Raw genomic sequence first — 13396 nt, 5'->3', positions numbered from 1 at the left:
CAGCCGAACTGAGTTTTCACTTCTGTCGGCAGTCATTATATTTGTGGCCATTTTTAAAAATTTTATTGTTTTACTGCCTCGTTGGTATCTGATCGAGTACTGACCATGAGGCTTTTTTTATTTTACTATAAGTTAAAACTTGATTGCAATCCCACCTGGTGGTAAGTGATGATGCGGTCTAGGATGGTAGCGGGCTAACCTGTAAGCGCTACTACCACTACCTCTAATTTGTTTTTTTGAAATCCCTAGAAAACCGTTCGTTTTTCAGGGATAATAAATATCATATGGCCGTTTCTTGAACGCAAGCATTCGCTATGACAAACTTAGCTTTTATAGCCACGGTTTTAAGCCGTGAAGGATATTTCTTTATATCATACGAGAACATTTCCCTGATGTATTCCCGTAATAAAAGTATTCTAATCGAATTATAAAGATTTAATTATGTAGTAACGTACATTTGGATAGTTTGTTTAACAAAGGAGGCAAAGCAATATCTTACGTTACGGGCGCCGGGATAGATCCCAAGCAAAAGAGGGATTTCTGAGTAACTCCGAGCGTAGTGTTGCATCTAAAATCCTGAGTGTAGCGAGGGTTTTAGGGGGTTCTGGTGAATGTCAGAGCACGTAAGAGTGAGATAGCAATATTAGAATGAAAATATTTTTTTGTAGATACGCCGTGCGCTATGTTCCTTACACAAATCATAAAAGTCCCTAGGGACACCAGAACAACGTTACTTAGCCGCTAAGCCTCTAGGATGTATTGGATGTATTGGTCTACTATAAGAAAATGTCGAGTGGTTTTAAATTTAATAAATAAAATGATGATTATTTTTTTAACTTCAGGTGTGAACGAAGATGAGAAAGACGATATAAACGTTAAAACGACAGCGTCTGTTGAAATGACAACAAGGAGTGTCTGCCCGCCTAACGTCTTTGGCAACGTGGCGGATCCGGAACGGTGTGACAGATTCTTCATGTGTGCAGCCGGTGTTTCCATACCACTTTACTGCAGTGACGGGTTCGAATTCGATGACACGATTCAAGTAAGTGATCAATAAGAGATACACTTTAGCTGTACATCGCAGAATAAACTTAAAAAAAAAAATATGGCACAGCGTATACATTAACGGCTGTAGTGGAGCGCTGTGATCTTATAACGCTGGTTCCCTTCCTGGAAAGGGCGATTTGAGAATTTATAATTTGCACATATTGTTGCATTCTAGTAAGAGGCGTCGGCCTTGGCTTGCGACCACCCTTTCGACTCAATGCCTCTTTTGCTGGCCGCTGCAGTAAAAAGTATATTTCAGCAAGCTACATTTTATTTCACTGAAAATAAGATAATTGTATTTGTACAGCAAGCCAGAAAAAAAATCGACACCAAGCTATTTTCACTATTTTGGTATTTATTTATTTGGTAGCGTCGAACGGCCAATTGTATATAAAATTATGAAAATCGTGTACTTGTTTTCAGCAATGCGTGAATATTTCCGAAAATGGATGTTTCGCAAGACAGCAAAAGACGGATAAAACTGCAACAGAAGTATATACAACATCAGAACTGCCAGCAACTATTGCTGATGATAAAACTGCAAAGAATGATGAAACAACAACAGAAAATGTTGAAACAACAACAGCTGATGATGTGACAACAACAGTTTTATGTCCTCCGGGAGTTTTTGGAAATGTGCCAGATCCGAAACGCTGTGATAAGTTTCATATGTGCACCGGTGGTACTTCCATTCCTTTGTACTGCTCTGACGGGTTCGAATTCGATCCCATTAAAAGGGTAAGTTTGGATATTAAGTGAGATCATGTGGGTATATGTGAATATTTTAATTCTTTAAAAGGGTAAGGGTAGGTATTTAATCCCTTCTCATCCTGTTAAGGTCAAACAAACGAGTGCTTTCACTGATTTTATATTGTGGTTATACTTCGATTGTTTTTTTTTTTTAATTTTTAATTTTATACTTTTTTAATAATATAATTGTACGCCCGGCTGTGGGTATACTGTTTTGAATACTTTTCTAGGCCTCGTCAACTGCCTTTCTATGTGAAAACAGTCAACAATAAAATTATATTCTATTCTATTCTAGTGCAGACGACATTGAGTACGTACGTTATGTACAACATACTATAAAACTAATTACTCTTTAGAGTAAATTAAATTATTTTATTTTCTTCGTAGAGTGCCTCTCCCAATAGCGGAGGTTGGTAGTCAGCTTGGTATACTTAAATACGAACTGGCTGAAACTTATATACTGCATATTCTTCGCGAGCCGAACTTTTTCTCTGCTGCAGCTGTTCTCGGACAAAGTGCATGACATTTGTTTCGTATTTTGAAGTTACACTTTTTTAGCGGCGTTAGGAAAAAATCATGGGAGTGAAATTATACGATGTAACGAAACACGAACACACGGTTACACGATTTTAACAGGATGAAGGTAGTTGCGAAATCGAGTGAGAGGGGAATACATCGTCCGCCAGCTGACTTTTTACGATGCGCGCGCAAACCTCTTCCTGGCAGAGCCCCATTCCGAGGCACGCCATCAAGCCTGCGTTACGCTCTTAAAATCGCGCTCTAAAAACCGACTGTGTATGCTAATTAGACCGACTAGAAACCGACTATGTAGAAAGTTCATTGAAACTTGGTGGTCCTATAATGAGATAACTAGATAATGCGTTATTTAGGCTTTCAATTATTAGTATTGAATACCTTTTTTCTATCGTTGGTGTCGTTTTCTCTACAAAGAATAAGTCGTAAGATAAAATATTTGAAAAGATTTATCTGTTACGCCAAAGAAGTGTAACTTCTAACGCGTGTTTTTAATGGTTTCATTTCTTTTTCAGCAATGTGTGGTGATAACTGAAAATGGGTGTACGGCGGCATCGAAAACGTAAAACAAACGAACATGACCATTGTACTTGGACTCTCGACATGCGGCCTTGTTAAAACAAATTACTGATAAGAAAATGATTAAAATCATGAAACTTCGAAGTTTTAATATTAGTAGTTATATCTACTTTTCCTTCACTGGATAAAAATAGTGAACGGGTTATTTCTTGCAAGAAAGCGTTAGTTATTAGGTACTTATTGCAACTTGCGATGCGTTTATGACGCTCTCACTGCGATCAAATAACGGAACTATAAATATAAGTAAAACGATTTGAAACACGTAGTTGTTTCTATCTATAGATAAGAATTCAATCGTTTTTCAAGCTAACTTTCTTGTTTCGATTAAAAAAGTTCTTGCAGGGGTATACTTCTCATGAACCTCTACCCCTACGTATTACCCAAACCACCATGAACTCCTAAGAATCCAAGGCACAGTCAAGATGGCGAACGAAGCTACACACAGGTGTTTTAAGGACGTCTCAGATAGGTCTGAGCGTGTAATAGGAGTATGCATAGTAAATGTCTATGGCTAGAACTAAGAAATACTGTCTTTCTGATAATATTTGATATTATCAGGAAGGTCTAATCAGAAAATGATGGTGATAACGTTGATCAAAACATACTATGTCTCGTTAATAATATTCTATTTTTAAAGAAATCCGAAATTAGATTAAATACCGAGTATTCCGTTTAATTTTTAACGAGGCAACGATCAGAAAGTTCCGTACAAAAAAATTGTTAACATACCGAAAACATTAACAATGTTATCAGATCAATTAGATTTTTTTAATTATTCATTATACCTATTATATTAAAGTTTGAAGTTAATTAAATTTTGTATTTTCGATTTTGTTTTTTAATTTGACTCAATGTCTTATCGTATCCCCGTATACAGATTTTACATTCATTTCACGGCGGTGCACAAAAAGGTTTCATTATATTCTCTTGACGTTATTAATTTAACGTTGATTGAAATAAATAATATATAAGTATTATTTACAACTGCAAGTATTAATTGAAAAGGCTGTGTTTTATTAATTAATGATTTTATTAATAATGATGTTTATACAGTTTTTTTATAATTCACATAATAAAATGTTATAATTGAATTGTTTATTTTTTTTCTATCCAGCAAGTGAACATTACTAACAAAAAGTTATAGTATTATTTTTAGATACCTATCATAAATTAAACAAACAATTCTGTTGTATTAATTTGTAAAGGGAGATATTTACAAATTAATACAACATTTATTAGCGTGCATAGTGGGATGAAATAAAACTGTATTCACTAGTGAAAAATATGTTTTATTACATATAATAGTCTGACTAATAGTCTGATTACATTGTTAGAAATCACTCTTATTTTAAAGTCTTCTGGAGGTTGCCGGAGTAAGTTATCCACTATTATACGCTTAACCTCATTCGTACAGCCCTTCTACCTCATATTTATTATTTCCGTTTCGTTCCACATAAATATTTATAGCTGTGATAATTAAAAATGTAATTGATTGCCCAGTTCAACAATGTATAAAAGAAAAAGTGTCGGTCCTAACGTGCTACTCTGAGGGACTCCAAATTATTTATGCATTAGATAGCATGTTTACTTCAAAGATTTATGAGTAATTATCACGTAGGCTATGGATCATACCCACCCTTCAACCGTAGGAAGTAGTAATAAGATACGTGAATCAAAAACGCGTTTGAATACAAAGTTATTGATCAATAATTTATTGATTTATTAAATTATAAGATTTGTCTGGATATTATAAATTATTATATAATAACAAAATTTATATACAGTAGTCTTAAAAAAGGTATGCGTTACTAAATAATTCCAGGCCGTTACAAAAAAAAAGTTGGAATAAGCTTTTATTCGTTGTTAATTAAAGTTAATAAAAAGTAAACCCTAGAATCTTGTCAAGACTAATCAAACGAGCTAATTCGAATGGCTTACGTAATTTTATTACAGAGCTCCCATGACCATCTTCCTATTTACAGCTACATGTTGTTATAATATTACGTCAACTCTTTTTCATATGCATGTAAAATTACAGCTCAATCAGAAACACGGAAGTTGGTCGGATTTCATTTGCAAGATTAGTCTTCCGTCAGATACCGGTGAACAATACAGGTGAACACTGTTTACAGTATTAATTGCTTGTGATCTTACTGGTGTATCTTTCATTTCTAATTTCTTCTTACTAAAATACGAGTTGTTTTCTTGGTCTTCATTATGTAATTCTAGATGTTTTCTGTTGATGTCTGATGTGTCTTTGTTAGATTATAGCCAGATTTTTAGCGCAACATATCTTTCTATTTTTCTAATAGAACAACTTTTTACCAAAACCGTACAAACTTTTCGCGTGTTTAAGAACTAGTCTCTTTTCTTGATTACATAAAGGTTCTTGCAGTTTTTCGTTATTATGAATTACGCATATAATTATTACGAGAACATCTGATTTTTCAATCATATTTAGACTCTTCACGGGTACGCTAATAAGTAAATACTATATAATATTTATCAATATTGGATTATTTGTTTTAATTTTATTAATTGTGTCCCCTTTTATTGTGTCAATTTTATTGTATGTTATTGTAGCAAATAAACTTTTTGTGTTTCTGATTGCTGTTATAATCTTTCGTTATCTATGCGTTCAAAGTGGTTGTAGAAGATTCTATTCCAGATATTTTGATTGGAAAGGATTTGATATTGCCGGAGATGAAAATGATATGCGACAGTTTGCTTCTATTCTCGGCATACATTTCTGTAAAAGAACATTATCATAAGAAGCACATTAATTAGCTTTAACGGTGAAGAAAAATATACATTGCAAGTTGTGACATCTAGTTTTCGAGTTATTCTCAGCAAACAGACTGTATTGACGTTTAAAAAGTGCTTATAACTAATTTTAATAATAAACGAATGATTAAGTTATTGAATGTAAATTAAGGCTTGTAATAAAAACTATTATTGACGAATATTCTGAAAATTCTTTTGCCGAAAATGTCCGGTTTTATAAAAAAACACACCTTATTCACGTATAAGTAAGAAAAAAAAGATTCAAATTTTACCAAGGCTCGAGGGTTGAACTGGTATCCATATTTGCACTTCTTTTTTTCCATGCTGGCATTAGCGCATTGATAGTAGAAGCTGCAGTTATTGATGTCGGGGTAAAGGAAATTATCAGCAGGTCTGCAAGTACGAATAAATATGGGATATTGCGAAGTAGATGAAGTTGGTTTCGGTGACGTGAAACAAGGAGGTATAAATGTGGTGGTTGGAGCTGGTGGTAAGGTACGAATAGGATTGGACGTTATAGCTGTTATAATAGAGCTTAATGTTGATGGTTTTGGTGTTCTTTTAGTTGTAGGTGAAGCAGGCAATGTCGGATGTGGGGTTGATTGTGTTGATGAAATTGGTTTGTCAGAAGGTACTATAGTCGAAGGAGTTTTCCCACCAGTTAAAACTTGGCCAGCTGCTTGGTCTTCTTTTGAAAAGGGAGGCACAGTTGGTTTTAACGTAGTTGTTGTTTGTGTTAATTCTGGTAATGTTGAATTGTATGTTAAAATTGGTAGTTTTTCTGAAATTGAGGTGGGTACTGGTGTTGAGGAGATAGATTCAAACGTCGTCAATACTTTTGTAGGTAATGCATAATTTGTTATTTCTGTGGGGATTGTTTCAGTGGTAGTATAGTCCAGTGTAGTTAAATCTGCAAATGTAGTTGGACTATATGCAGGAGTTATAATTAAAGTTGGTGTAGTTCTATCCTGCTTCGTAGTTATCATTTTAGATTCATTTGTTACAGTAGATACTGAATTAGGCACTGTAAAAGTAAACTGTTGTATCGTAGGTTCAACTAAGGTCGTGGTTGATGAAAAACTAAAAGTAGGTTGAATTGGAAATTTCGTAGTTACTGATGTTGATCCTATAGATATGTCAGGAAATGTTTGAGTGTCGATTGATTCTGTCGGGGACTCATTCGTTACTAAAATTGTTGATCCTGAACTAGTATCAGGTGACATTTGAGTAGAGGTTAGGATTGTAGAATAAGGAGAAGTTACTATACTTACTATAGGTATTGATGTCGTTATGGGAACTAATGTTCCAGTGGGAGAATATCTAGCAGAGCTCTGAGTAACTGGTTCTGTTTGTCTAGATGTCGTCTGTATTTTAGTTGCTTCAGACGTAGGTGGACTATTATTTATTGGCACAGCATTTACCTTAGAACTTAAGGTAGTATCCGGTGATGAGCTTGTTACAGTAACAGTTTCTGATGGAATTGGCATTGCCGTAACTTTATTATTTACCATCCCGGACGCAGTTGTAACAGTTGTTATATCAGTTACTTTTGATGGGTCAGTTGAAGATAATGGTTCGTAACTTGAAGCTATATCAGTTACAAAAGAACTAGGCGTTAAAGTAGCTTCAAATTGCGTAGTTTTGGAAGGTAATGCAGTATTTGGTGTGGTTGTTGTGGTCGATCTTTCAATCCCTAAATCAGTTACTGTAGAGGGAATACTTTGAATTAATGATTTGGAACTTGTTGTATCTGTTTCAGTACTTCTAGATGACGGGGTTACAGTTTCATAGGTAGTAAATATAGGAGGTAATGTTTTTAAAGTTGTTGTCATTTGAGCTGTAGAAGAGGAGGTATTTGTAGAATTTGTACTTGATGATTTCTCATTTATAATTAAATCTTCTTTTGTGTTTGGTGAAGAAATAATTGTAACTGATTTACTAGAAGTTGTACCAGTAGGTAAATATATAGTTAAAAAAGATGGTAAAGACTCAATAGATTCTATAGTAGTAGGTTTGAGAGTTTCTCGTTCAGTAAAAGTCACTGGTTTCAATGTTGTTGTATATTGTGTTGTTTTTATTGGTTCAAATGTTTTTGTGGCTGGTTCCGTAGTGGTTGATGTAATAGGTGTATACGTTGGCGAGGGTTCCACACAAGTTATTGTAAATGGTGGGAAGAGTGGTTTGGTTGGAATATGCATTGTTTTTGTGAGTTCGCTTGCTGTCGCTGGTTCCAATATTGTTGTAATTTCAGGCATTGTTGTCGTCATAGTTACGGGAGGTAGTGGAAAGGGGTTAGTTATTTTGGGTACCATATTTTCTATTGTAGCTAATGTTTCATTGGTGGTTGAAATGTGTGCCTCAGTTGTCATTGTTATGGGTGGTAGGGAAGGATTTACTGTAATTTTAGGATTTGTTGTATGCTCATTTATTGTTGTTTCTTTTACTGTAGTAGGTTGCAGTGTTTGCACTTCAATTAATGTCGATAAAGGAATCGCTGATGTTGCTGTATGAGGTGGACTTTTGGAAGTTATTTGAGGATTTGATTTTTCTAATGAACCATAGGTTATTGTTGCAGTTGAGATTGGCATTGAGGTTATTGTACTCATTATAGGTGGCAGATGAGAAATTTTTGTGTCTTGTGGTACTGTTGCTGGTTCCAATGTTGGTGATACAGATTCAGTCGTAGCTGTATAAGATATTGTTGAGGATGGCATAGAAGTGATTGTAGTTATAGGTAAGAGATTAGTCTTCGATTCAAGATACGAAGTTGTCGTAATATCTATTTTAGAAATCGGTTCCACGGTAGATGACGTTATAGGTGGTAGGGATGGTTCTACTTGAATTGGAAGTATTGTATCAATTTCAGTGGTTGTCTGCGGTTCAGTTGTTGAAACGGGTTCCAATATTGGTATAGTTTTTTCTGTTCTTGTCCCTTCAGTTATCGTTGAGACTTGGTTTGTAGTTGTTTCTATTATAGGCGGTAGCGGAGGCATAGCTGTAAGATCTGTTGTTGTGGTTAGTTCGCTTGTTAGTGTTTCTATGGTTGTTGTTATAGGTTCGGATGTTGCCGTGATATTATTCATCTTTGAAGTAGAATTTGAGATTGGCACTATTCCAGTTGTAAAAGTATTAGTCGGCGTTATATTTTCTATTCCAGTAACTGGTTGATATGTTGATGAGATGGGTTTTGTAGGCATAGAACTTAGTATAGTTATAGTTGGTATTGTTGGTCTGCTAGTAATTTGAGGTGTTTTGCTATATTCTAATGTTGTTTGTGTATGAGTTGACTTGGGTTCTGACGTTATTGATGTAATAGGAGTAGTATAAGCTATTGTTTTAGTTATGGAAACATTGGTTGTAATATCTGTAGTAGATGGCGCTAATGTTGTTGTAATCAGTCCATTTATAGTTGATAAAGGAGCTGTGTTTAAAGATTTAGAAGTTTCTGATGCAATGTTAGTTGCAGAAGAAGATTCAGTTATCCAATTTTTACTAGTAGTTTTTGTTGGTATAGGCGGTAAGGCTGGTACTTTTGTTGTAAGGATCAGCTCTTCTATAGAAGAGAGAGATGTTGTTTTTACCAATTCTATTGTTTTTGTTGCAGAACTAGTTACAGTTGATGATCCAAATACAGTAGGCCTAGTTACACTAGGTAAAGATTCACTAGCAGTTGAAGTTGCAGATGGTAGAGATGGTCTGTATGTTGTAATGACTTGATCTTTTTTTGTTATCGGCTCAGTTATTTTTGTTTTAGGTGGAGTTACAGGTGACTTCTCAGTGGAAATTTGCGTATTTAGCGGTTCCACAGTTGTTTTAGGGCCAGCTATTGTTGAAATTATTGTTATACTTGAAGTTGGTCGTGTCGTTATGCTAGTCATACTTTCTTCTGTTATAGCAGTTATTTCAGGTTCTTGAGTTAATATCGGTTCAGTAATTGTAGTCATTAATGGTCTCGAAGTATATTTGGTTGAAATATGTGAAAGAGCGGAGGTTACTGTTATATTACTCGTAGATGGCTGTATGCTTTCTTCTGGTAAGGTAGAAATTTCTGATTCTATAGACAGTTTTGGGTAGGTATAGGTAGTAGGTTCAGAAATAGTTGTTGATATTGGTGGTCTAGAAGAACTTGTTATTAAAGTTGGTAAAACAGTAGTATTTATAATTAATGAATCGGTCGTAGATTGAACATAACCAGTTGAAGTGTTATCTGTTGCCGGTGGATGGGTTGAAGTTATTTGTAAAAAATCAGTCGTGGATTGGATAGTTTGAGAATATGTCGAGGTTAAATTTTTATTAGTAGTTAGAAATTTTTTTGAAGTTGGTTGATAAGTTGTTGATTTAGATATTATTGTTATAGGTTCAGTAATACTTGAATCAGTTGCTGATTGAGCTGTGACAAATGTTGTTACTGTATTTGATTTGCTTTTAGTAGCTAAAGACTTTTTAGTTGAGAATTTAGATTTATTGACAGTAGTTAAAGGTATTAAAGAAGAAGTGATTGTGCTGGGAGTAAATTCGGTAGGTAATTCAGTATTTACTGTATCTGTAACAGAACTAGGTTTGTCAGTAGCAACAATAGGCGTTACTGTCTCTGTTACTCTACTTAATTCAACAGAAGATAATGTGGTAGGTTTTTCGGTTAACACTAATTCTGTTACTGTACTAGGTTTAGCAGGATGTAGTGCTGTCGCTAAAGTGTGTGTTTCTATTTTTTCTGATTCTGTTACTGTTAAAGATGTAATGGGAATTTTCGTGGTAGGTATTTCTGTTATGGCTGAAACTGTTATGGTATTAGGTTTAACAGGAGTTCCTGTGATAGGTGATTTTGCTGTAATCATTGCTGTGGATGGTATTTCTGTTACAAATGTCTCTGTTACTGTATTAGTTAATGTAAAAGGTGTTACTGATATAGGTAATTTTGATGTTTGCATATTTACTTTGCTAGATGTTAAGGTGGTAGGTAAAGATGGCCTTTTTGTAGGAATGGGCGGTAAATTACGCTTTGTAGTTATAATGGGATTACTAGGGGAAATACTTGAGGGTTTGGTAGTAACAGGGGATAGAGAGGGCAGTGTACGTTCGGTTGTAGTTGGAAATGTTATGTTGCAGCATATCGTCAGATGCGTTGGTTGGCAACTCTGAAAAGAAAATATTATTCGAAGTTATATTTCATTTGATAGCCGTAGCACATATCGATAAATGGTAAAGCCTACCGGTTTGTTGTTTTTAAATTCAGTATGTTTGTTCGCAAGACCATAATATTAATTTATATCTAGTCTAGTTACTTAAAATAAATGGTTTCAAAATATTGCTAAAACTCACGCATTTGTAGGTCTGTAGTGCACAAATGTGTGTTCAAACACTCTCTCTATCACCACCAATGTCCAAACTCCGGCCTTCTATTAATTCCTTGATAGAAAACCCCAATTATAGGCCGAGGTAGTTCTAGAACAATCGAGCGTGTACCGCCGAATTACCTGATGAACGTGTGTCGATACCCTAGCTGCATCACACATCCAGGCAACCTCGTCAATGGTGGGTACGGCTGCTACCAGTGCCGAGTAGACCAAGCGGCGTAAATACTAAAACCTGGACAGCAGTTTCATTTTTGTGCCTTTCGGAGTAGAGACTTTGGGACCGTGGGGACCGGGGTTCGAGCTATTTTAAAGAATTGTCAAAAAGGATAAACGAGTCCACGGTGATCCTAGAGAGGGCAATTAGCTTGGCCAAAGAATTAGTTTGGCCATTCAAAGGGGCAATGCTGCAAGCCAGTGGCGTGCACTTCATACAAGCTCAAAAGAACTGCCTACCCTAAAATTTTTGTATGTCTCTTAAAGGAGATGTTATATTTCTATTTCATGCCACCTTCCTTCTTTATGCCCTGTTCAGAAACCCTGTGCGCTGCTGCCAGCATCTTAGGCACTATACCTCGACGCAGTTGTTTCAACGCAATCCCGATATGGTAATAAGAATCATATTTTTTTATAATAAAAAAAAAATTATTAGTATTCGTCGGCCCGACCCGGGATAGAACTTAGTACCGGATGATCTGCAGTCGAATATGATAACCATTAGACCAACGAGGCAGTCTAGTGATTTAATGAAGCTATACTCACATTGGTCTGGGTGTCGTACATCAAGTCCTGGGGGCAGGTGTTGAGGTAAGGCATCGACAGCCAGCATACGATGTACGTGCGGCAGTCGTGCGGGTACGGCTGTGAACCCAACGTGCGGTTGTTGCACAGATTGGCGTTCACCGTGGCGAGGTAGAGCAGTAGCAAGTATAGTCTGTGCTCTGGAAGAACAATCGGTTAGTATTATCATTATCAGCTTAACCATCTGGTAGCTTTTTTTTTTAATCTACGACAAGTTAGCGCTTGACCGTAAGCTCACCGGCTGGTAAGTGATTCTAAGAAGTGAGTCTAAGATGTTAAACCAACAAACCTGTAAAGGGTATGGCAGTTATAATTATTCCATACCCAGTGGCGTGCACAGGGTTTTTGACCAAGGTATGCATAAAGAAGGCAGATGCCATAAAATGGAACAATCCTTCGCATTAATGACTTATACAGAAGTTTTAGGGTATGCAGAGCTTTTGTGCATGTATGAAGTGCACGCCACTGTCCATACCCCTAAAAGTTTTCTAAGCGACATCGTACCGTCAAGTGTCAATGTGTACGCTGAATCGCTTAGCAGAGAAAATTCCGAGATTATAAAGTCCCAAATGGATAATTTACTTCCGGGAATCAAACCCGGGACCTCCCACTTAAAACAACAGCTGCCTCAAAATAATAATGAACCATCCCATCGCTCAAATGTGGGTCACGGTCAAAATAATCTAACCTAACCCAACATAAGTCGCGCGCAATAACTGGTTAAAAAAAATACCTTTACTAAAAAAACATAATGATTGACGAGTTGTGTCTACTCCCATTAAGTAAATCACCACCACGCTGGCCCAGTGCGGATTTGTGGACTCAACACACCTTTTGAGAACATTATGGAGAACTCGCAGGCATGCAGGTTCCTCCGATGTTTTCCTTCACCGTTGATTGCTTGAAACGCACATAACTTAGGAAAGTTAGAGGTGCTGGGATTCAAACTCGGTCCCTCGAAGTCAAAGTCCTGCCCACTGGGCTATAGACCGCTTCATAAACAAATGATATTAAAAAATATACACACTTAAGTAAATACAAAGGTGAAAGTTAAAGACATAGTTTAATAGAGGAAGAGGGGGGGGGGAAACAGACAGTAGTTGGTCAGGGTTCTAACTTCTATGGAATTCAACTTATTTTTTTATGTCACATACCCATAACAGCAGCAGACGGTCACTCCCTCCCAATAACATAATACAAAGGAAAACTTATTAAACTAATTGCACTATAATAAGTAATGACCGAAACATGCCTTGCACCAAGCACTATATATATATACAATACTAGCAGTTCACCGTGGTTTAACCCTCGTATGTTAAGATTTCGCGGGATAATCGGTATGTAAAAAAGTAACAGCTATCTACTTATCATGCGAGTCGCGAAGCTGAAGTGGCAATGGGCAGGGCACATAGCTCGGAGAACCGATGGACGTTGGGGTCTTAAGGTGCTGGAATGGCGACCCCGCACCGTTAAACGCAGCGCAGGTCGGCCCCCAACGAGGTGGACGGATGACATCAGGCGAGTCGCTGGGAGCCGCTGGAGGCAAG

The 13396-nt window shown here is 36.3% G+C and overlaps 2 protein-coding genes across 2 annotated transcripts in view; one reads left to right on the top strand and one right to left on the bottom strand.

Annotated features, from left to right (window-relative positions):
* LOC120625005 (mucin-2-like) overlaps positions 1 to 3668 on the top strand; it is a 36669-nt gene extending 33001 nt beyond the window's left edge. The window contains exons 14-16 of the mRNA XM_039891915.1: positions 843 to 1042; positions 1471 to 1785; positions 2847 to 3668. Of these exons, the coding sequence (XP_039747849.1) occupies positions 843 to 1042; positions 1471 to 1785; positions 2847 to 2897 (566 nt within the window). The 3' untranslated portion in view covers positions 2898 to 3668. The remainder of the gene's footprint in view (positions 1 to 842; positions 1043 to 1470; positions 1786 to 2846) is intronic.
* A 1795-nt stretch (positions 3669 to 5463) lies between these two features.
* LOC120625004 (mucin-2-like) lies at positions 5464 to 13050 on the bottom strand. The gene is made up of 4 exons (XM_039891914.1): positions 13004 to 13050; positions 11811 to 11989; positions 5967 to 10832; positions 5464 to 5659 (listed from the first exon to the last, which is right to left on the bottom strand). The coding sequence occupies exons 1-4, from the start codon at positions 13005 to 13007 to the stop codon at positions 5570 to 5572; spliced, it is 5139 nt and encodes a 1712-aa protein (XP_039747848.1). The 5' UTR covers positions 13008 to 13050; the 3' UTR covers positions 5464 to 5569.
* Positions 13051 to 13396: the final 346 nt, after the last annotated feature.

This window comes from Pararge aegeria, chromosome 7 (assembly GCF_905163445.1).
Source record: "Pararge aegeria chromosome 7, ilParAegt1.1, whole genome shotgun sequence".
NCBI classification, from domain to species: domain Eukaryota; kingdom Metazoa; phylum Arthropoda; class Insecta; order Lepidoptera; family Nymphalidae; genus Pararge; species Pararge aegeria.
The sequence above is the reverse complement of the archived record's forward strand: the minus strand, read 5'-3'. Positions and strand labels throughout refer to the sequence as shown.

Bases quoted from the DNA above. Each gene is read 5' to 3' on its own strand.
- LOC120625004 (XM_039891914.1), bottom strand. The intron at 10,833-11,810 runs GTGAGTATAGCT...TTTTCTTTTCAG, and splicing joins TGTACGACACCCAGACCAAT to AGTTGCCAACCAACGCATCT. The intron at 5,660-5,966 runs GTAAAATTTGAA...GTTCTTTTACAG, and splicing joins AGTTCAACCCTCGAGCCTTG to AAATGTATGCCGAGAATAGA.